At 37.7% G+C, this 25,525-nt stretch overlaps 1 protein-coding gene across 50 annotated transcripts in view; it reads right to left on the bottom strand.

The window, feature by feature from the left end:
* Positions 1–25,525, bottom strand: part of ank2b (ankyrin 2b, neuronal) — a 121,224-nt gene that overhangs the window by 90,575 nt on the left and 5,124 nt on the right. For 32 of the 50 annotated variants that reach the window (XM_083542070.1, XM_083542092.1, XM_083542081.1 and 29 more), the window contains exon 1: positions 5,337–5,976. The exons of 14 other annotated variants lie outside the window; for them this stretch is intronic. In XM_083542070.1, the coding sequence (XP_083398196.1) occupies positions 5,337–5,465 (129 nt within the window). In that variant the 5' untranslated portion in view covers positions 5,466–5,976. Of the gene's footprint in view, positions 1–5,336; positions 6,012–25,525 lie in introns of those variants that run through there. 4 more of the 50 variants (XM_083542104.1, XM_083542096.1, XM_083542082.1 and 1 more) reach the window with 2 other exon arrangements.

Here is a 25,525-nt window from a genome sequence, read left to right as displayed (position 1 = left end):
ATAGTAATCTGGAATTAATAAGCATTAATTCATTATTCAAGACATTTATGACATGTGACTATATATATATATATATAAATTTACCAATTAAAAGACTATTAATATTTCTAAAAATATAACATTTAGAATTAATAATAATAATAATATGTTAATAATCTGATGATAATATAATGAAAATGACATGTTTTTTAAAATGACTCTGTACTGTAAACTGGGTACCAGTGTACTGTATTGCAAGACATGTACATATGGAGAAATTCACCGCTTGCTGTTTTGCATAATGCTCTTCAGATTACTGTCCAATGCACAAATGGGTTGAAAGTGTATTCATTTAGATTGAAAGAGGATAGATTTTCAGCTCAGACCACAGAGCCAGATGTGAAGGATTTTAAATCAGTTGATTTAGGTTTTAAAGCTAGCAGAGATTCACATATACAGTAGTTCTCTACCTCCTTTATATCACAGGACCCTGCTGAACAGCAGGCTGATCAGATCCGCTCACTCATATCGCAACACGTTTTGGGTTTTTTGCCTAATTATGTTTGCTAAAGATACATGTACAGTAAATGCAAAACATGACCTGAGAACATTCGAAATTTGAATTGAAAATAAAATGAGCAGAAAACAGTAGTCAAACAAATTAGATAAAAACATTAAAATTGTGTTTGATTTGTTGTGATCTTGAGAACAATGAAGACGAAAAAAAAAAAAACCCTGGTGAAAGCCATTGCTCTGAATAAATTATGACTTAGCAAGTACATGTTCCAGTTTTTTTGCTACTGTGTGCTTGGCTCCTTTTTTGCTTTGATCACCCTCTTCACAATATTGACTTTTAAGTAAACGCCGAGGTCCTCGCATGTCCTCGCAGCACTATAAATGTGATATTCAGATCGCAACACATTAAAAGGTTTCAGAAGCATACAGTCTGCATGTATAACAAGTTTCTCAAAGATACATTTCCTCACGACAACATCATTTTGCAATTTCTCATTACGTATAAGGTTTACAAACAATAAATACTTAAAATTAGAGTCCCATCATCTTTGGTAAATTAAATCAACATTAAATAATGCAATAAACAAACAAGCACACTAATATCTTTATATTGATCTATATTTCAATAAATATTTTTAATGTTCTTATTATATAAACTTAATTGAATTAAAAAAAAAATTGTTACAGTATTTTTCTTTACTTAATATAAAATATATATGGTAGAGAAATGAACATTCAATTAATGGGCAACAGCTCTGGTGGACATTCCTGCAGTCAGCATGCCGACTGCACGCACCCTCAAAGCCTGCGACATCTGTGGTATTGTACTGTGTGATAAAACTGCACATTTAAGAGTTTGCTTTTATTGTGGCCAGCCTGAGGCACACCTGTGCAATAATCATGCTAATCAGCATCTTGATACGCCACACCTGTGAGGTGGATGGATTCTCTCAGCAAAGGAGAAGTGCTCACTAACACAGAATTAGACAGGTTTGTGAACAATATTTGAGAGAAATAGGCATTTTGTGTACATAGAAAAAGTCTTAGATCTTTGAGTTCAGCTGGGGGCAAAAACAAAAGTGTTGCATTTATAATTTTGTTCAGTATATATCTATAATACATTTCAGCAACCATTTTAGTATATCTACTCAAGGGACAATACTGTAACAATTAAACTTGGATATATTTTACAGTAGTCAATGTGCAGCTTGTAAAGCAGTATTTGAGAATTAGAACTGTTGCTCTCCACAAAGATGGCCTAGGCCAGGGGTCACCAACGTGGTACCCACAATGACCACATGAGTAGCCCTTTTCTAAAAATAGCTTTTTCCCACTTTGTTAAATCATTGTTGATAATTATTATGATAAATCATTAACATGATCAGTGTCTTCACATAGATAATTATTATTAATTATTAATAATAACATAATAAAAGGTAAATTTAGCAAATGTGTTATTTTAGATCAAACTGAAAACTGTGTGTATCAAACTGGTAGCCCTTCACATTAATCGGTACCCAAGAAGTAGCTTTTAGTTTCAAAAAGGTTGGTGACCCCTGGCCTAGGCTATAAGATTGGTAACACTCTGAATCAGTTACAGTAAAGTGGATAGGGTCATACAGAGGCTTTCCAAAACGGGTTCCACATGAAACACACCTTGCAAGGGTCGAGTCCTTGTGCTGTGCATCATGTTGACTTATTTTTTAAATGGTTGCTGAAATGTGATGGTGTACTCACTTTTGTGATACTGTAAAAGAAAAATATTTTTGGAGTTCCTCAAATGGGTGGTTTGCCAGTTTTATTTTATTCTCAAATGTATTTGTGTAATATTTATGTGTCTATACAGAAAGATCAATACCAAGTAGCATTAATTGAAGTAGGTTTAGTTTACTTGAGAGTCATTTACGTGCAGCTGTTGAAATAAAGCGAATCTATCTCAAAAGTCTGACTCGTTCAGCATTTGCCTTAAAAACTCCCATAAATCCAGAGCAAAATATGAATTTGCATTGCAAGATTGTGAAACAGAGCATTAACATATATATCTATATGGTTAAATGTTTGTGGACATTGAACTATAAGATTCGGACATGCTTTTTGAACATCTTATTCCACATTTAGTCCCCATTTGCTTTTATAATAACCTCCACTCTTATGGGAAGATGTTCCACTGGATTTTGGAGTGTGCTTGTGGTGATTTGTGCTCCTTCAGCCACAAGGGCGTTAGTAAAGTCATGTACTGATGTAGAGTGAGGAGTTCTGGGGTGTAGTCAGTGTTCTAATTCATCCTAAAGGTGTTTAATAGAGAGGAGGTCAAAGTTCTATAGCAGACCATTCAAGTTTTTTCACTCCAAACAATGTAAAGCATATCTTCATGAAGCTGCCTTTGTGCATGGATTCATTGTCATGCTGGAACAGGTTTGGGTCTCCTTGTTCAAGTGAATAGAAAATTCAATGCTGTCACATCCAAAAGACATCCTATGCAATTGGAAAATTGCAAAATGTGTTTCCAACTTCATAGTAACATTTTAAGGAAGAACCACACAGGTCTTCCATGTGTGTCAAATATTCAGCACATTTATAAATAAGACCGGAGTGAACTGCACAGAAGGAGGTAGACTCTCTATGAAAGAGCAGAAATTCAGTCCCAAGCGTTTTCCTAAAACATTAAAAATGTCTCGGCACTTTTTGCAGCTTTCATCCACACTGGGTGAGCTTCCACATATTCTAGCTTCTCATGTGAAATGAGTCTAGAGCACATCAGAAATCACAAAAAGAGAGAAGAAGTGGGGAAGGTGATTGTATTTCTGCTACAGCAGCTTTTACTTATTCAGATCAGGGAACATCGGTTAGATTTCACTTGGGGGAAAAACCTTAATAATATCTGGTCTAGACACAACACACCCACACAATAAAGAATAAATAGATACTTTTGAATCCAGGTTGATATGCAGCCACAACTAAATATGTCAAAATAAAAGTACAAATAAAACACCTTTACCATTACAGCTACATAACATTTACAATATTACAAAATATTACAAGCCACTGTTTTAAGACACATTAAATAACTCGGGACTAAAACTGTCTTTAAAATCTAATCAGCCACTGCATTTCTTTTGGTACCGACACTCATGTTCTTTATTTTCATAAACATTTTTCAATTACTTTCCAGAAGCATGGCATTGCAGCACTTTTCAACCATTTTAAGTTAATAGCTAATATCATGTTTTGAATTTGTGTATAATGTTCCCAGTAAAATCACTGCACAAACATTAGACCACCATTAATTCAGTTTTATCCAGTCACACAAACAGCTGATATTTGTACTGACAGTGCGTCCGAGGAATGACACCGATATGAAATATCCAATTTCAACAATTTGAAATATAACCACGAGAGTTTACTACAGCCATTATTGGCAGCAAACTCATGCCTCGCATTTATTCTACAACACTTTATGCTGCCATTCTACACAAGAAACAAATCCTAACAGATCCTATTGCTTTGCTTTATTAGCTACAGACTTGGCAAAACAAGTACCGAACGTGAAACAGTGGCATAAATTGTACCTCCTTGTACCTTAACGCGACAAGTCAATAATTTGTGGTGAAGCTTTCAATGTTTGATGTTTTCCCCTGCAAACCACCATTTAAAGTACGCTTTAGTTTCCGTCCAGTATTGATGTTACATAAACATCAGTCTCTGTACTGAGTGAAATTCCATTCTTCTTCTTTTCTGTTTCAGATTAGAAAAAGTGTCCTGTGTATTTATTGAATTGGAAAGTAACATTAGTTAGTCATTTATTTATTTTCTACAAAGCTGTCTACAACATTCGTGATTATAGTAATTTATGCAATGAGCACCTCGGCAAATAATAGACACATGCCACTATACATTAAACTGCAGGAAACGTATCCTGAAGTAAATGCTGCGATTTTTGTTTCTTAATTCAATGATTTTAATTTTGACTAAAGACCATGACAACTTTGTGCTGTTTGCATTTTTTTTCATACGTAGAAATAGAGCTTTTCTTCTGAGAGATTGAGGCAAGAATGATGAACACGTTTCAGTCTCCTTAGAAACAAAAACATGGGCATAAGATCATATGGAAATAACTGTAAATCACGGCGCATGTCTTCTTTTCCTGATGCATCGCATTTATTCAAACAGCCTTTCATCAAATATTAGGAATTCAGTGTTAGTGGATGCATTTTACTGCTTTTCTAAGATATGCCCTTGATCAAATGTTCCTGTGTACAATCGGTGGATTCCCAAATACACAGTCGCATAGCAGCAAATGTACTGCATGCATATGCGATGCTGCAGTAGGACTCAAACTAGGCTCAGTGTGACACCGGCCAGTGTGTTATGAAGAGATTAATGAAGCAAGACAAGACAGAGATGCTGGCAAATAGCTGAATGGGGTCGATTTTTTAATCTAAGAGGTACGCCAAGGGTGCTTTCATACAGTGTGATCCCGAGAAATGGTGTGATAGAAATAAATATATACACATGAACAGAAACAGGCACAAGCTGGATGTTAACAAATGCATAAATAAGAAGGGACGAACCAAATAATGGCATGAGGAATAAATCTATGCTGCAGCTGTGTAAAGGCTGCATAAAGATGTGTACATGACTAAAATACTGAGATCTGTTTAGTGGGGAAAAGGAATATGAAAGTGGTAAAAAAATTTCCTGGAGATCCCTGAATTATAAGATGGTGTAACTGAAAGTAAGATGGTATGGGTGGGATGAAATTCTGGGACTCTAGGAAGCATCGGTGCCCATGCTGCTGATGGGGGAGGCATGAAAAAAAGCCGGCTTGCCGTGTGGCGTACCTTGCGTCTGCGCTCAGCCCGTTCTCGAGAGCGTCTCCTTCTCTCACGTGCCTTCTCCAGCGCCTTGGTGTCCGGCTGCTGGTCCATCTCCATCCGGGCCTTTTTGAGATGCGCTGCCGCGTGCGCCATAACGGATACGTATTCTCCACGAAGAGATGAAAAATACCAGAGATGTCCAACTTACAACAGCAGGTGACTTTCCTGCCCAAGGGCAGAGAAGGACCACCTGCACTCTTTGCAATAGCGCAGAAAGAGAACGAGACAGTCACACGAGCTTTCTGAATTCACTAGTCCAGACTCAAGAGCAGCCTCCTCCTCACTCTGGGTTACAGCGTCCAACTCAGGTGGTGGAGTGTATGCGAGAGAAATAATGCAAAAAAGGAGGGGTATAGGATAAGATCAGAAGTAAACCAGAGTGAAAGAGAAAGAGAGAGAGAGGCTGTAGTCCTCCCACGACAGCTCTCTGAATAGACTAGTCCATCTCTGTCTCGTCTCTGTGTAACAGCGTAAGACAGATGACACGATTGTGTAAGATATAGGAAGATGATGGTATGGGAGAAGCTCAATAAGTGATCCCAAGAGAGACAGAATGAGGGGGTAACCTATCCCTCGATGGGCTACACTGCACTGCTTTAGGACTACATTAACAACCATCAGAAAAAAAACACCATAATGCGACCAATCACATTTCTCACTTCCACACTGTACCCACTTGGTAGGGCAAATGGATGCAACCATGTGTGATACACAGAGGGGGAAGAAAGATGACATTTTCTAAGCGAGCACCTTCCCTAGCATCCCCCAAGCATGCCTGTAGATGTCCTTCCCACCCGTCAGGACAAGAGAATGGTGCAGTCTACTTTCACATGAAGGCAAACCGAGCTTGTAAAATCCCAGCACACACATACAGAATGTGTGAATCCCCCTCTGATATATTTCTGGCTTGTCCTCACATTGAAGAAGACCCAGAAACCACATCAAAAGAACGTGCCTGTGTGTACCACCACATCCATCATATTCTTCATGTAATTAATACAATTTGCAGTATACAGTCTAAATAAGGATTAATAAAACATATTTTAATAATAACTAACCAATAAAAATAAAAAGGCCACGCCTTTGGGCATTTATATTTAGCTAAGAATAAATTCTTCATTAGAAGCTATCAAAAAAATCCTGAATATTTTATAAACCCTCTTCAGCAGGCATATAAAGAGATGCCAACAGTAAGATGGTAAAACTGAGATATCGATGTAGAAAAAACTATTTTGGCACAGCGCTTCACCACGTCACGCACCTTGTTTTGTTTCACTATGATGCCATCTGCTGGCTGGTTACCTTTTTTACATTTATTACTGGTATAGAAATCAGCCACATGCATACACTGTCTGTGTATCATCAGAAGACATAATCAATACTGCTATTGCGATGACGCTTTACTATACAGTCCACAAGTAGGAATATATCAATATTTGAGTAATGTGCTTATTATGATAATACACAAATTAATCCTTAGCCCATCACGAAATAATCTATATTATATTATATAGTGTATACATAGACAACCAATAAGTTAAATATCATTAGTAATGACATCTTATTAACTCATTGTTTTAATTAATGTTAATATTATAATCTTCTTCTTCTTTTGGTTTCTCCAATTAGGGTTTGCCATGGCGGAACATCCATCTCCATACCGCCCTGTCCTCTACATCTTCCTCTTTCAAACCAACTACCTGCATGTCTTCCCTCACCACATCCATAATCCCCCTTGGCCTTCCTCTTTTCCTCCTTCATGGTGGCTCCATCCTCAGCATTATTTTACAGCATATACCTCATGTCCCTCCTCTGCACATGTCCAAACCATCTCAATCTCACCTTCCTCACCTTGTTTCCAAAACAGCCTACATGTGCTGTCCCTCTAATAAACAAATTTCTAATCCTGTCAATCTTAATCACTCCCAACAAAAACCTCAACATCTTCAGCTCTGCTACCTCCAGCTCCACCTCCTGTCTTCTAGTCAATGCCACTGTCTCTAATCCATACAACATCACAGGTCTCACCACAGTCCTATAAACTTTCCCTTTCACTCTTACAGATACCCTTCTACCACAAATCACTCCTGCTGTCACTCTTCTCCACCCACTCCACCCTGCCTGCACTCTTTTCTTCACTTCTCTAACACACTCTCCATTACTTTGCACTGTTGACCTCAGGTACCTGAACTCCTCCACCTTCTCCACCTCTTCTTCCTGCAACCGCACGGCTCCACTGCCATCCCTCTCATTTACACACATGTACTCTCTCTTACTCCTACTGACTCATTCCCCTTCTCTCCATCCCGTACCCCCACCTCTCCAGGCTCTTCTCACCCTGTTCCCTTATCTCACCACAAATCACAATATCATCCGCAATCGTCATAGTCCACTTCTGTCTGACCTTGTCCGTCAACCTGTCCACCACCACTGCAAACAGGAAAGGGCTCAAAGCCAATCCTTGATGCAGTTCAACCTCTATTGTGAACCAGTCTGTCGTTCCTATTGCACACTTTACTGCTAATACACTGTCCTCATACATGTCCTGCACCACCCTAACATACTTCTCTGACACACCTGACTTCCTCATACAATACCACAACTCCTCTCTCGGCACCCTGTCATACGCTTTCTCTAAATCCACAAACAATGTAACTCCTTTTGAACTTCTCTATCCTTCTCCATCTACATTCTCAAAGCAAATAAGGCGTCTGAAGTGCTCTTCCTCGGCATAAAACCATACTGTTGCTCACAGATGGTCACTTCTTCACTCAGCCTGGCTTCCACTACTCTTCCTACTACTAACTGATCAACTTTATTCCCCTGTAGTTACTGCAGGTCTGCACATCTCCCTTATTCTTAAAGATCAGTACCAGCACACTCCTTCTCCATTCCTCAGGCATCCTCTCACCTTCCAGAATTTTGTTAAACAATCTTGTTAAAAACACCACTGCCATCTCTCCTAAACATCTCCAGACTTCTACCTGCTCAAAATACTCCCTCCATCTTCTCAATACACTCTCCTCACTAGTCAACAAATTTTAATCTCCATCCTTTATTGCTCTAACTTGCAGCAAATCCTTCCCAGCTCGATCCCTCTTAATGGCCAATCGGTATAAATCCCTTTATCCTTTCTTAGTGTCCAACTTCACATACAGAATGTTAATATTTCTGAACATTTGAATAGCATAAACACACACCAATAAGACATCACATTAATGACACCTGTCTAATATCATTTAGCTCCTGATTGTGCAGTCTCCTCTCCACTCCTCGGATCCACCCGCTTCGTCCCAGCCTGCCTCCTCAAATCCACCTGCGTCGTCCCAGCCTGCCTCTGGATAATGTTCTCTTCGATTGGAGGCCACTCTGTGCAGCTGGGGATGGTTTCACATTAATGGCCTGGGGATCCATTAAATTACGGAGTAACACAGGAGCTTTGAGGATGGATTTGGACTCTACTTAATGTCAACAGTCTGCTACACTGACTCAGGACTACAGTTTGCATTTGATCACAATCACTGCACACCTCAACATCGTTTAACTGTAATAAATGGACATTCGGTGCCACCCAGATGAGGATGGGTTCCCTCTTGAGACAATTCCCATTATTAAAAGTGCTATACAAATAAAAATTTATTGAAGTAAATCGAATTGAATTGGATTGCAGTCAAAACAGTTCTAAACCATCAAGGCCCATCGAGATCTCTGAAGGTGTGCTGTGGTATCTGTCACTAAGGCATTAGGAACAGATCATTTAAGTCCTGTAAGTTGCGAGGTGGGTGGAATGTCAATGGTTTAGGCTTGTTTGCTAACACATTCCACAGATGCTCGATTGGATATGGGGAATTTGGAAGCACTTTGGAGGAGCTTTTTGTCATTTTTCTTAAACCATTCATTTTCATTTTCATGTGGTCTGCAGCAATATTTAGGTAGGTGGTTTAAGTCAAAATAAAATCCACATGAACACCTGGTCCTAAGGTTTCTCAGCAGAACATTGCTCAGAGCATCACACTGCTCTGCAGTCTACATTCTTCTCATTGTAATATTTCTTCCACAGGTAAGCAAAGCACACACACTCAGCCATCCATAAGATGTAAAACAAAATGTGATTTATTTATTTATGTCTCTCCTTCAATTTCTCTATGTTCACTTCCATTTCTCCATATTCTCCATTGGTCAAGTTTTAATGCCCATTGTAGGTGCTTTCAATAGTGAACAGCATTGGGTCAGCATAAACATTCTGATCTGTCTGCAACAACACAGCTCAAAACACCTCAAGCTGCAAAACACGGTGTGTTCTGACACCTTTCAGTTATAGTCAGCAATCTTTTTTTTTCTCCAGAATTTTTTCCTCAGGAGTTCTTCCATTTAATCGTACCAAACAGGTTAGCCTTCCTGTGAGCCTGACACCATTTCACTGTTTTTCCTTCCTTGGACCACTTTTGGTTAGCACTAAGCACTACACACTAGACATGCCACAAGACTTGCTGTTTTGAAGATGCTCTAACCATCACAATGTGTCCTTGTCAATGTCACTCAGCTTTAAACACATACATTTTGAGTAGTGAATGCTCAATTGCTGTCTAATATAGCCTACCTTTTGACAGGTGCCACTGCAACAAGCTATTCACTTCATCCTGTCCAGTGGTTTAATGTCAGGGCTGATAGGTGCATTTAAATATGTATTGTTATTAGATATTTTTCCCACAGAGTTGTAAATTTTTTTTATTATTAATTAATATTTTGATGAGGTGTTTTATATAATAGCAGTTCTAACAGAAGTAAATAGTAACAGTCATAAGTAAAAAGTAAATTTGTCAGCAAATTTACAGGTGCCTTTTTTAAGAAAAAAAAAAAACAGGTACATAAATAAAACGGTAAAAAATTAATGCAAGTACAGTCGAACCCACTTATCTCGACCTTGGTTAACTCGCCAATCCTATTAAGTTGACGTTTTTGAAGTGGAACCGCCAACTTCTCGCTTTGTCTTAGCATTTTCTCATCGGTTATGTCGATTCTTGTATGTCGCCAAACCCTAATATCTCGAGCACAAGGGGGGACAAATTTGCCACTTAGCGTCGGTTATCTTTTTATTAATTTTTTTTTATTAATGTTGACACTGGTTAACTTTTTGTAAAAACGAACTACACCCCGCAAGTTTTTTTGTGATTTTGTGAGCGATCTTTGTGTTTGCAATGTTGGAGAATATAATAAAGATTTGTTTTCAGGAATTGACGGTGGTTTGTATTGTATACTGGTAAATCTCTGCTGTTAGTTGGTGCACATATGCCTTTTGTTGTTAACAAAAATGTATGTACATTTTCATAGCATGCCTTCATCAAACAAATCGCGGTAACGCTGTTGTGTAAAAAATCTCCAAAAACACGTGCATGTACATTCTCATTTATTAACGCACATCATGTACATAAAGAAATTTCAAGCACATGTTAATATATTGTCGCCATATTGGTTTTCGTTTATCTTGATCATTGGTTATCTCGACGCTTTTTGGCAACCCCCTACGCCGGCGACATAACCGGGTTCCACTGTATATGCCAGATGCTGTTTATAAAGCTGTTTTATGTGCATTAGAAATATGTATATGGATTCTAATTTTGTGCTATCAGTGAAGAACACATCACTTATGATGACAACTTGTGATTATCAGGCTGAAAGGCATGGTGGGTCCAACACATGCAGTTTTAAATATCTTGGTCATACACACACTTACATGTGTGACACCCCCCCCCCCCCCAACACACACACACACACACACACACACACACACACACACACATGCACACACACATGCATACTGTAAATACAGAACTAAAATGACACAGAAAGTGAGAGAGAGAGAAAGAGAGGGCAGATGGCTTTCCTTTTTGCCACTTCCTGACACACACACACACACACACACACACACACACACACACACACAAACAGTGGAAATGATTCTTATTGGTTTCTGTAAATGAAATAAACTAAGTGAGTAATGATACTATGAAACTAGTCCCTCTGACTGGTCTGTGGTGTTACTGTATATAGAACTCTGATGTTTCTCTTAGTCTCCTCCTTCATGACCTATAAGCACCACAGCGAGCTTCAGCAGCATCAAATGTCAGGATTTTTTAAACACATTGATGTTTAAGCTGCCACACAAATCAGTGAAACTTTGTCTAATTAGAGCAACAGTGAGCATTATTATTGCAAATAACACACAAACACAATACAAAGTAAATATTTTGTTCTCAATTACATGCCTTTTGCTGTATATTTGTTGAATAGTCATGCCATATTAAACCCAAAATAAGAATAAAAATAATAAAGGCAAAACTATTAGCATCCTACATTCACAATTCTTGTGAAATTTAAGCAAGTAGCAGTGAGCACTGTTCAGATTAGCCGTGTGATGGTAGTAGAAGTCGGGCTATTTTAAGCACCACTTCCTCCTTCGCCTCTTTGCAGCTTTGAGTCCCCATGGAAACAAAGCTGAGGCGTTTCCAAAGGAGACGAGTGGTCCTCTGTGCATTTTCATCCTGACTGGAAGTCCCTAGAGTTTAAGGGCATGAGCCAATCAATTAACATCTGAAGAATAGACAGGAGAAAAAGGTAAGAGATGGAGTTTTTTGGGAGGGTAGGATGTTGTTAAAATATACTATACACACACACACTATATATATATATATATATATATATATATATATATATATATATATATATATATATATATATATATATATATATTTTTTTTTTTTTTTTTTTTTTTTTTCAGGTTATTTTATTTGATTTCTTTTTAGGTTTCCCTTAGATATAGACATAGCATTCTCTAGCTACAATACCACACATGAAAGGAAAGGTGTGTGTGTGTGTGTGTGTGTGTGTGTGTGTGTGTGTGTGTGTGTGTGTGTGTGTGTGTAAGAGAGAGAGAGAGAGAGAGAGAGAGAGAGAAACAGGGACAAAGAATGGAACCTTCAGTTCACACCCAAGAATAAAAAAATCCCCCAAATCCCACCTACATAGATGATCTCATTCATTGCCTGCCTTATACACACACACACGCACGCACGCACACACACACACACACACACACACACTTTGTTTTGCATTGAATGCATTACAGCTACAAAAGAACAAAACAGGCTCTTGGAAACACAATGTTTAACGCACACTTTAATTATATTGATTACTCTGCACCCCAATGAATATAATAATAAATGTAATGATTAATAATTAATCTAATCATTAATATAATGATTAGGATCACACTCGTTCAGTTCTACTATTGTCCCAAGTTTGGTCAGGTGTATAGACTGTGTAGTGTAACGCTTAGATACCCTATGAACTGTAGTTACTGGTGCATGATAAAGAAACGAACAATGACTAAATACGCACTATGTTTCCCCTCACAAATTAAAACATACACTAGTTCTGCCACAAAAGAAGATTTTGTCCTTCAATTAATGCCTGTGCTAACAACTGAAATAAGGGGCACAATTAGAACAGGGATTAAAGCTAATCTGGTGGTTGCATTAGGACCCACCCACTCGTGTGCTCTTCACTGCTCTTTCTCGCTTGGGTTTGTTTAATTAACAACTTCAAGTCACCAAAGGAAAGCAGGCACATTTGGACTAGAATAAACAGCTTGAAAATGTGGCTCGTCAGCTAAACAACCCCCGCACCCACACACACACACACACACACACACACACACACACACACACACACACACACACACACACACAAACACTGCTGCTGAAGATTAGAATTCACAAAGCCACAAATATTACTAATGGCAGATATATAGTTACAGCCACCAAGAAGCCGAGGGAAATTAAAAAAAAAAACAGCAGATGCAGGTGATACAACTCTGAAATGGTTATTTCTACATAACTATCAGATATGGTTTAGTGTGATGCATCAATACATCAGCGTAACAGCTCTCATATATATATACATCAGAACAAAGTACAGAATGTAAAGAATTTGAACTTATGTTACGCATTTAATCAATCTGCATCTATTTTTCTTTATTTAGTGGACAAAATATTCATATTTGTTGTCAAATCCCAGAAAGCTTTGTATGTTTGTGTGTATTCATATAGCCCTCACTACTATACACCAGAAACAGCAATTTGCTAAACAGAACAATATTCAATGCTTGAACCAGAAACACTGAAAAAACCCACATACTCTCTAATGTAACTAATGCAATTTAAAGTTACTCAGACTGAGCAAGCAAGCTTTTTTCTGCCCCACTGAGCTTTCTACTCAAGCTTCTGCTAAAAGTTAAAACCTAGCCTTAATGTGAAACAAATACAGCACCTCCCATTTCTATTCATATTTTAGTTCATTTAAAGCATGTCTTTTTTGAATCCATATAATATGTTTATATTTGGTTTCATCCCTACTGTTAACAGACACTGGATATCAGAAACAAGGAATTGATCCAGTGTTCCTGTTTTCTGTCCAGAATCATGGCTGCCATGGTTACACATATGCAAAAACCAGGTAGATGACAGAGGGGGAGTCACAGTCAAAGCAACTTCATGTGCATTAAATCTATTGAAAATATGATTAATCTTCCGAATTCCTATGTATTTTACAGGAGACTGGGTTATCCGTACCTGGACAGTTGTTCGAGCCACAGTCCATCCACTCATATGTGTTTAAGGACTAGGGACGTCCTCTGAGCAATATCCAGACACAAAAGAAAGGGAGGAGGATTTAAAAACAGAGGTAGAGATCGGACAGGTCCAGAGTAAAGGAAGGCCATACAGACGGTTACTGAAAGTCGAGTGGATTACTGTTCATCAGGCTGGAGGTATTAGCATGCTGGGATATCTTAGACTCACACACACACACACACACACACACACACACACACACACACACACACACACACACACACACACACACACAAACACACACACACACACACACACACACACACACACACACACACACACACACACACAGATGCTACCGAAGCAGCTTACAGGATTAAGCCGCTAGATATCCTGAAGTCTTTTCATCTGATCCAGAATCAGGTCTTAGCCTGAGGAACAAACTTACACAGCCATGCCACACACTTTACACACTCCACACAAACCTACACACAAGACACACACCCAGTGTGCACAATGGGATGGTTCCCAAAATCCCTAGCATGGAATTTCTGCATAGATGCCATGTTTGTGATTGTATGTTGATATATAGTATTTGGTATTTGTATGTGTGTGTGTGTGTGTGTGTGTGTGTGTGTGTGTGTGTGTGTGTGTGTGTGTGTGTGTGTGTGTGTGTGTGTGTAAACATCTATGGAGCCATGGTTAAGTTCTGATATCAGGTATGTTATAGCAGCCACAAAAAAATACTTTTTCTTTCTTTTCTCATGTTCTTAAAGTAAAAAAGAAAAAAGCATTGTCATGTTATCAAGGAACCAGAAAGCGAAGAGACCTCTGCCCTAAGCGAACAACTGTTCCTTAAAGCGCTGCAGTAATGTCTCCTTTACACAATGATAAATAAGAATACAAAAAACATAAGCATAGCGATGACTACACATCTTGCATAAATAAATAACACCAAAATCAGGTTAATGTTAGATTGTGTTAAAATCAGCTATCCAAATTCCTGTGTCAGTTGTTACGATCGAGTTAAATCATTAAAAAAAACCTTCAGCCTGCAGGCAGTTTCAAACCTGCAAATAACTGATCCTAATTAAAATGAATTGGAAGCTTTCCAGTCCTAACAAGTTAATACATCATGAACAGCCAATATGATAAACTTTATTAATGAGCCAAAACTAGAAAAACTGATAGGCGCAGGCAATAGATACAGATCACACATACAACCAGTCCCTTTGCAAATAACACACTGGGAATGCAAGCTGCAAGATGCATTTCTTATTGCATCATGGCCCACAGTCCATACATTGTACTATACTGTATGTTCACTGATTTATAAAGTTTTAGACTTAAAGTTTTAAATTGAAACTTGTTTAATAAATGCAGCAATGTAATATTATAAACAACCAGCCACTATCTAGACTTACTACATTTGCATATTTCCTTATAGCTTGCTATTCCAAATACAAAAGAACAGTAAACTCATAAAAAAATCCCATCCAGATTTTGTTAGACTAGAAATTTTTGATTATAGGCATAATGTGATACATTGACACATCCCTCGAAGACCACAATTAGACCCAAAGCCTGCAGAAAGACAGACAGAGACAGACAGACAGTGCTTTTTCCAGAAAATTTGTAATACATTACAATCCCCCATACTGTTGCTTAGTAAATTCATAGGAAAAATGAGTCCAGGTGCACTGAGCCAAAAAAGATTTAATAAGTGAAATTCATCACCATGTGTCTAACATTAGCAAGCTTACTTGGCACTCTATAAAAGAGAACGAGATCTTTATACTAAGCATGTCAAACTGCCGCTAATATGTGTGCTCCACATGGATAAACTTGATAATAGACGTTAGTGTCACGGTATTTTCGGTTGCTCAGAAGGACAGGCGTAAGTGGGAGGAACTTTTTTAAAAGCGTTATTGCAGGTTGCCAAACTGACACATGAAATGCAAGCAGCATTTAGTGTTAATTTATAGTCCACACTGATTGTACCCTAAAAGGCTAAACAGCTAACTTTAACCATCTGCTCCTAAAAATACCATAACAATGTCTAGGTTCCCAGCAACTGCCCTATTCAACGACAGTGACAAATTGTTGACAATTTTCACAACAAAATATTTCAAGAGAGACAAATAGACAAATACAGTGTAACCTGTCTCATTTCTGCCTTTCTTTGCAATGGAAAAAAGAGAGAGAGAGAGAGAGAGAGAGAGAGAGAGAGAGAGAGAGAGAGAGAGAGAGAGAGAGAGAGAGAGAAAGAGAGAGAGTGAGAGAGAGAGAGTGAGAGAAAGAGCAAATAAAATTATTTTTAGGCCCTTCCTGAAATCCTGGCAGTAATATTCAAGCTACACATTCAGTATATATACGAACATGCGTTTGTTACTACGTAAATTATCTTTTATGATAACCTTTACTCAAAACCACATAATCGATAGCCTGCTGCTCTTTTCTATAGTACCTCCTTTTTTTTCATAAAGCTTTTCATGATAACGTGGATATGTTGAGTCCATCTACGTCTAAAACCGATCAACTGTCTATAGGTCTGAAAATAAGCATCAGCTACTGTAGCTTTTCATAAATATTTACACCTCTGTGGAACAGCAGTCAACGTGGTGACATTTGCTCAAGTGGCTTAAGTCCCAATTTCCCATTGCTGTTGTTAGACACAAGTAGCACCCCACAGTCCCCATGACATAAATAAATAATACATCAATGGATTGGGGCAGCAGACGGACACATTATTCAAAATGGCCTGAGGCTTTCTAAAAGTGCCGGTGTGTGCCGGTGCTCATTAAGCCTAGAATTCATTTCCATATTTTCAATTTCGAAGGGTTTCGAAATTCTATGGTCCAGTTTATACAGGAAAAGCAGCAATGAAAAAAAAAATTGGGCACCTCTGACACCAGCTAATAACCCTCAGAATCTGCATAAATATTTTATAATGCTATATCGCTTCTGGCAGACCATATAAAGACATAATTCTGGATCTTAATGTAACAGCTGAGGTGAATGTGAGGTCTTACATCATTGAGTACGTAGGCTTTTATACGCTGTCTGCTGAGAACAGTTACAAGTTTAGAGCCAATTTGCTAATCACTGCTCTGCAATCCACTGTAAATCATTAGGAAACTTCAGAAAACACAAATGTTGCATAGCAGTTGTGGTTTGCTTTAAAAATGCTAAGCTGCATGATGTCTTTATTCATAACGTCATTCATTTAAAACTCTATTGACAAATAGTAAATTTTGTGCCCTAATAATAAAAATATCGGAAATAAGCCATGTTTTTATTAACTAATTTGCTCTAAATGTTAAGGTGGTTTTTTTACAGGTACCTTACCGCACCCTGAATTTTTTTCTTTGCATATTCACGGGAAGCACAGAGGGTTAAAGGTCTTGCTCAGGGGTCCAAGTGTGGCAGCTTGGCGATACTACACCTTAAACCCCTCTGACCTTCCGATCAGTAACCCAGAAGCTTAACTACTAAGCTACCATCCCCCTTTATGTTATTATTACAATGGTATTATTAGATCTAGTGGTCAAAAATTTGAACTTATATAACAAGTTGTCTATCAGGATCGAAATCATGCTGCTCAATGTACAAGGGTGGAGCAATGGACAGAAGAGTTAATAAAAGGGCTGCTGCCAATAAAATACACAGAGTATTTTCTCTTGAAAGGGGAAAGGGAAAGGATTATAGAGTGGATCTTGTCATTATGTAGAAAAGCATCCTTGATTCCTTTACAAACACCTGACAAAAAGAGGGAAAAAGTATGTTTCTTTTTCAATAGCTGATTTTTTTTTGATAGTGTCAAATCTACTTAGAATGGGAAATATACCTGCTTTATTGAACACAGTCAGAAAGGAGTGCATCTCAAACCAGTAAGCTATTAGTTATAAAAGTATGTTGTTGGCTCTTAACTCTATCTATTACAAGGTTATTCAGGCGTTTTAGCATAGCCAAATCTGAGAGCCTCCTAAAGTATTTTGTTTGTTATAAATGCCATCCTGCCCCACTAAAATGTATGATCATAGGACGCTCCTGTTACAGAGAGAGACGAGTCTTTGTGAATCATCGGAGCAAATTTCATTAAAGCAATATGGCAAAGTTGAAGCAAAGTGAACAAGACAGTGTGGCATTGTGTGAGCTGAACGCAACAATACATGAAGACAGCATGAGGCCTGAACAGAGGTAGAAAAGTCTTTCAATGATGTCCCCTCAGCATCAAAAAGTACATTAATAGCATTTCAACAAAGGTTTCCAGATGGAAAATGACACAGTGCCCAGTGTTTCAGCCGTCTGACATTTTCAGAAAGAGAAACCAGGCTCAAGCTTATAGTTGAATCATTATGCACATTGACACACACACAGTCAATGGCTTTCTTGTTCCTATGGAACTGTCTGAGGACACCACTCACTTTCTCACACTCTCTTCCCCTGTGTGGGGCATGCACTTACAGTGTATTCCACACAAGTGCAAGAGAAAAGAAAAAAATGCCTCAGAATACCAGTGGGATGTAACATGAGTTTTAAACAATATACATGACACAAGCAAATGCGCCATTCTGGAAAATATGTTTGGCAAGGAAATATCTTCCATTTCAAGTAAAACCCTGATGGGGATCATCCATTACATAAGAATTCCCATGCTATTCAATGAACTCCTTCTCAAACACAACCAGTAACAAAGAGAATCTGATAACAAAGCTTTCGTTTGGCTATTCTTGATTTTAGTTGCATTGTAGATAAGAAACCAAGCTGTCGCAGGACTCTGTAGTCATTAATCACAATTAGCTGACAATACACCACTCTGACAGCAGCAGTGCGCCAAATGCAGTTCGCTCTCTAGCAAATGCGCAGTTCTCTGTCCCAAAATAGAGCAAGCCGTGTTATATAGTACGGCCTCATTAGCATATATTAATGCGCTAATCAATAGGGACCACTTAAAAAGTAAAAATGGGAAATGCTTTGAGGGAAGAAATTACCATTTCAGAAGACTGAATTTGTTTATTTATTTACTCATGTATTTATTCATTAATTTTAGTTAGCAGTATTCCTTGAACAGGTTTAAGGCATAAGTATCTACTGTACAGTTTTTTTTATTTTAATTATTTACACTTTTCTCTGTGTGTGTGTGTGTGTGTGTGTGTGTGTGTGTGTGTGTGTGTGTGTGTAATCTTCCAAAGAAATTATTCATTCATTCATTCATTCATTTTCTTCCGCTTATCCGTAATTCGGGTCGCGGGGGCAGCAGTCTAAGCAGGCCCCCGCCTTTGACTGCTGCCCAATCCTCACAGCACCGTCCCTTACGGTCCCTCCTGCAGGTGGTGAGCCCACGGGAAGGCGGCCCCACGTCACTCCGACGTCACGGACCTTGATATTTCCCTCGTAAGGGACCCAAAGAAATTATATTCTTTCCAAATAATATTTGTACTCATTTTTTGACTTTAATGCATCATGCATTGGGATCAAACAATGAGTGCTTTATGAATTAAAAGCATATTAGTAGGAACCTTTTCAAGCACCACAGAGATTTTAATAATCCCTCCTTGAATTTAAAACCTAAAGCGAATCATGCGTTTAAAAAAGCAGGTTTGTCTTAGGGGTTTAAGCTCTGTTTCTGTTTCATTTGTTAGCAGAAAGGAGAACTAAGAAAAAGAGAGAATAATAGCAGAACAAATAGGATTGCGTGCTACTACAGCACTGGCTCTGTAACTGGATTACATCTAACACTGTGAAGATGCTCCTTGCTACAAAAGATGTGTTTATATACAAATGCTATGTATGTGTGTATGTATGTATGCATGTACGTGCAGTATTTCAGTGTAAGTATGTGTGCATATGTATACATGTCATCCCTCTATGACAAAAATTCAAATGAGAGACAGAGAAAATACGTTTGTTAATAGAACTGACCTGTATAATGAACACAAACATAATGGAAAGGAAGAGAAACAGGAAATGAGGAGATATGATTAAAGAGTACCAGCCAAGGTGAAAGCACAGAAAATGTGACACCATTGAGGCTCAAAAGGGAGATGTGTGAATGAGCTGAAGTAATTAAACTTTGGAAGGCATAGAAGCAAGAAGGGGGAAAAAGAGAGAGAGAGAGAGAGCTTTCCGGATATGGAATTGTAATCAATCAATTTAGACAGGAGATCCCATTTCCCAACCTTCTTCATAAGATATGTATGTGTTGGAATAGTAAGCATTTCCTAGTTACTCACGCATTTCCTTAGATAATATCCAGAACTGAAACTCTTCTGTGAGACCAGAATGAAATAAAACAGATCCATTGTGTTTCCAGTAAAACAGATATATTTTATGACAAGAACATCGCACACATTGCGTGTGTATGTTTGTGTGTGTGTATATGCGAGGTGACAATTTATCTGTTATAACACAGGCCTAAATATAACACTTTGTGATCAGTGTATAAGGAAATGCATGCAATTGAGATTTTCACCATCTATCCTGTCAGAGATGATTAAGTTTAAACAAATCTAATTCCATTAGACATGGCTGCCTGAGTTTCATTTTATCTCTCCATGTTACCCTTTCTGTCATTTACATAAACTGGAGCCTTTATGGCATTTTAACAGTGACAAAGATTTGAAAGATAGAAAGTGACTAACCCTAACCCTAGCTCTGTCAAGTCAGTTCTGAATGAACTTATCTATACAGAGGTATTAAAAGAGATTTATTTAAAATCAATACACTACAGGTTTATTCTAATAGGAGTGGTCTCTTAAAAAATGACCCACCCTTATCGGCAGAGCACGAGGGCTCACTGAGTGGTTTGACGAGTATAAACTATATATTAATTATATACGACGGGTTTTTATTATCATTCATCCACCATATAGGGAAGCTATCATAGAATAGAATAGCCTTTATTTGTCAAATATACAGTACAGACCAAAAGTTTGGACACACCTTCTCATTCAAAGAGTTTTCTTTACTTTCATGACTATGAAAATTGTAGATTCACACTGAAGGCATCAAAACTATGAATTAACACATGTGGAATTATATATGGAATTATATACATAACAAAAAAGTGTGAAACAACTGAAAAATGTCATATTCTAGGTTCTTCAAAGTAGCCACCTTTTGCTTTAATTACTGCTTTGCACACTCTTGGCATTCTCTTGATGAGCTTCAAGAGGTAGTCACCTGAAATGGTCTTCCAACAGTCTTGAAGGAGTTCCCCGAAAGATGCTTGGAACTTGTTGGCCCTTTTGCCTTCACTCTGCGGTCCAGCTCACCCCTAAACCATCTCGATTGGGTTCAGGTCCGGTGACTGTGGAGGCCAGGTCATCTGGCGCAGCACCCCATCACTCTCCTTCTTGGTCAAATAGCCCTTGATGCCTTCAGTGTGACTCTACAATTTTCATAGTCATAAAAATAAAGAAAACTCTTTGAATGAGAAGTTGTGTCCAAACTTTTGGTCTGTACTGTACATTACAGCACAGTGAAATTCTTTCTTCGCATATCCTAGCTTGCAATGAAGCTGGGGTCAGAGCGCACGGTCGGCCATGATACTGAGCACAGAGGGTTAAGGGCCTTGCTCAAGGGCCCAAGTGTGGCAGCTTGGCGATACCGGGGCTTGAACCCCGACCTTTCAGTAACCCAGCGCCTTAACCACTGTGCAACCACTCCCCGGTGCACACTCATGTGCTTTCTTCAACATTTTATTCTGCTGCTTCTGCTGCATCACAGGGCAGCAGAACACATTTTCCTTCATTACTTCCTCAGAACAAAGTGACTGAGGAATACTAAGGTATACTAAGGTTATTGAAGTTTAACTGAAAAAGAAATAACAGAAATAACTAGCACCCTGTGAAACACATTTAAGGGTTACATCACAAGCATTATGTGTAATTTGGATTTTAAAGGACGCAAAAAAATGGTCTGTTATGCAAAAGCTTTCAGTGTTGCTGTGCAGGTAAAATTCTGCCCTCTTTCTGTGCCAATCCCATTCATTCATTCGTCCATTCATATGCAATCTGAATTGATTAAAAGAAAATAAAAGACAAGGAATGAACACATCCATAATGTCAGCAGAAAATGAGCCCTGTACATTTCAAAGAAACCAATAATTGCATTAACACGAAAAAAGAACTTTCAAACATGAACATCAGTGACACTTTCCAGACATCCAGCTCTTTATTATTTTTGTCTGGCTCTCACTCACTGCTCTAATTTTCCTTGGCCTAAGAGTCATAATATAAATAAAATAGTCCATTAATAACTAGTGCATTAAATGTTAAATAGCAGACTGTTCCAGACCAACTTGTGAATATTGTTCAAATTTAGAATACTGAAAGGCAAATGACTTATCAAATTTTGTATTTTTATATTACATACATTGTACTCTTTTAGTATTATGTATATAATATTATTTTCATGTGCAGTGGCCAATTTCTATCTATAAGGTACCTTAAACACTGTGCACATTAGTGTGTATGCATGTTATTAATTTAATATAGAGTACATTTGATCCCCACCACAAAAAAAACCCAAAATCTTTCTGACAGTTAATAGAAATATCCAAAACATTATTATGACCACTGAAAACGGATGATTACCAAACAGAACTCTTCACATTAATTTGCACTACTCAAATGCTAGATGGCCATGCTAAAGGCAATGTCATATGATTGACAGCGCAGAATCTAATTTGGAAATAGGCACCGTTAGCAGTTTACTCTGCACATACATAAAAATGTTGTGGGGTAGTACGGAAGAAATATGAATTTCCCTAAAAACAAAAACATATCCCAAAAGGTCTTCCATTTAGTTATGTTGATCACTAAGCATTGAATCTAAACATAGCTACATCCCCTTAACATGCCAGTGATTTGGACAGAATGACCCATTATTTCCTTATTTTTACAAATTAATTAACAAAGTCTAGACTTTTTAAAGAATAAATATTAATAAATGGGCCTGAACTACTTACCATTTGTTCACAAATTCAAAAGAAAACCTTTTCCTTATGTCTTAGTTTTACATTCATATATATATATATAATAACTGATTCCATACTATGAATGAAAGTGAAAAATATATAGTCTTCTTTGTAGAAGCAGCAGTCGATCTGATAAATGCCTCCTCATCCACACAGTACACAGACATAGAGAGACATTTATCCTCAGTGTCAGTCTGGCACATAATTTTACCTGACATTTTTATGGGTCAATCTTTTTACTAATGGCAAGTTGTCACTGATTGAAAAGGTATAGAAATCAATAGCTGTAATTATGCTGTACAGTAAACATTTACAGATAGTTGCTGAGACGTTTACAACGTATTAACTTACTAATTACTAATTTAGCACATTCAGTATATGTTTAATGAAGGAGTCTTACAGCATGACTGAGGCTCTGGGAAAAATCATTCATAAACTCGTTACACTTTGTAAAAAAAAATAATAATAAGGGCACTGCTTATATATTTTAGTAATTAGTAGTGATTTCAGGACCAAATTTCTCAGTTGATATAATGGGTCCAGAGTGGCAAAATCCACAGATAAGAAAAATATTAGAGAAAAAAAAAGGATAGCTCTTGACTTAAATTGTGGACAGACAGAAATGCTTTAATATTCATTTAAACCAGTCGAATTTCTGTTCGGGAATGTAGCGACAGGATGGCAGAAACAGGTGCCATGGAAACAAGAAGACTGACTTTAACTTAAAAAAATGAAAGGGAACGAAACGAAAGAGAGAGAGAGAGAGAGCGAGAGAGAGAGAGAGAGAGAGAGAGAGAGAGAGAGAGAGAGAGAGAGAGAGAGAGAACTGTATTTAATCTGTAATTAATTTATGTTTTGATTGTATTCAGAGGTCAGAAGGTAGAACTGTTTTTATATTTGTGTACATCAGGCTTCTACAATTATCTTCATGATGTAATCAAAGCCAGATTTTAAATAAAATTTGAATTGTTTCTTAGAGTGAAAAAAAAAAATATTTTTTTTAGATAATTAATTCTGTGTTTGCAGTCTTTCAATGAAATACTTTATAGAATGTATTTATTTTCTTCCCCAGAGTGTGTCTTGCTCTACAGTAGCAGCTTAATTCCAGCAAGCATAGATCAAGCTTTCCATCCTTTCTAATCATTAGTTGGTTTATGTATAAAGTTTATTTATTATAATTAGGGTGGAATGAATGCCTTCCTACCTGACTGAGAATGTGATTTCACCTGTATGCACTGTCTGGGCTTCTCCATCAGCAATATTTAGCTGAACCTAATACAGTAGTTACTTTTTTAGCCTACTAATTGCCAGATGCCACCCAGGGATGATCCCATGTACAGTATAAATCCAAATGCGCATGGCACCAACTCACCATCTAGCTTATCAGGCTTGTTGATGTTCACAGGCTTGGTTGGGTCCACAGTTGTAAAATGCCCTTTTTAAACTTTCTACTATTCTCCACATTTAGCTACTTGGCAGAACAACTGTAAAATCAATTACTTCAACACTCCATTAATCTGACTTTCTGTTTCAAAAGGAAATATGCGAAGATCAACTTTCTAATCACTTCACCGGAACTTAAAAAAAAGCATGAACAGTACAAAAGTACTCCTGAATATATTCACTATTATTCCTCAGGCTTTGCATTCAATTGACTGGAGAAGAAGGACTGAAAATGAAAAATGAGAAGTCAGACAACACACCTGTGACTGGTAGTTGACAGAGCTGCAAATAAAAACCGACCCTCATACATAGGATTATGCATATTTTTCAACAAATGTTGGTGTTGCTCTTGCTTTTGATTCCAGAGAAGATCATAATCATCTGCCTTAAAGCATTTGTCAGCAGCAAATAATCTGATGCCAAAAACAACCTGTGACGTAATTATATCTTTAAAAGTGAAACAGCAAGGGCTTAGCCCTGTTACTCCATTATCATTTATTATTCATTAGTACTAATGAATTTTCGCACTAATGCTTTACAGTGCTATTATTTACACACCCTGTCACAAAACATAAAGCAATTTGTGTTGTGTTGTGAACATTTGTGTTCATTTAAACAATTAATAATGCAGCAACTGACATGCAGCTAAACCTTTGAGTGAACAAAAACAAAAAAAATGCATGCAACTGAGCGTGAACATTGGCCTCCATATGCATCTGATGCTTGTCATTAAGGGGTATTAACTGTGCGCCTCAATAAAAACACTGCCAGCCTACTTTGTAGCTGGTCAGACCGCAGGTTCTAATCGCTAGCTGCTTTATGAGATGTGAATAGATTGATGGTGATACATTAAGTGACTTCTCTTTATTTAGATACATAAATAAACATACACTGCTGATTCATTCAGAGTGATTTTTTTTTCTTAAATCTATCTGTTTCTCTGCCTTCAGACAAAGAGATTGGTTATAAGCAGGGTGGGGTCTCTCTCTCTCTCTCTCTCTCTCTCTCTCTCTCTCTCTCTCTCTCTCTCTCTCTCTCTCTCTCTCTCTCTCTCTCTGTATCTCCTTCTCTCTCAGATTTGGCATTAATTACAAATT

Source organism: Silurus aristotelis (assembly GCF_946808225.1).
Source record: "Silurus aristotelis genome assembly, chromosome: 5".
NCBI lineage: Eukaryota > Metazoa > Chordata > Actinopteri > Siluriformes > Siluridae > Silurus > Silurus aristotelis.
The sequence above is the reverse complement of the archived record's forward strand: the minus strand, read 5'-3'. Positions and strand labels throughout refer to the sequence as shown.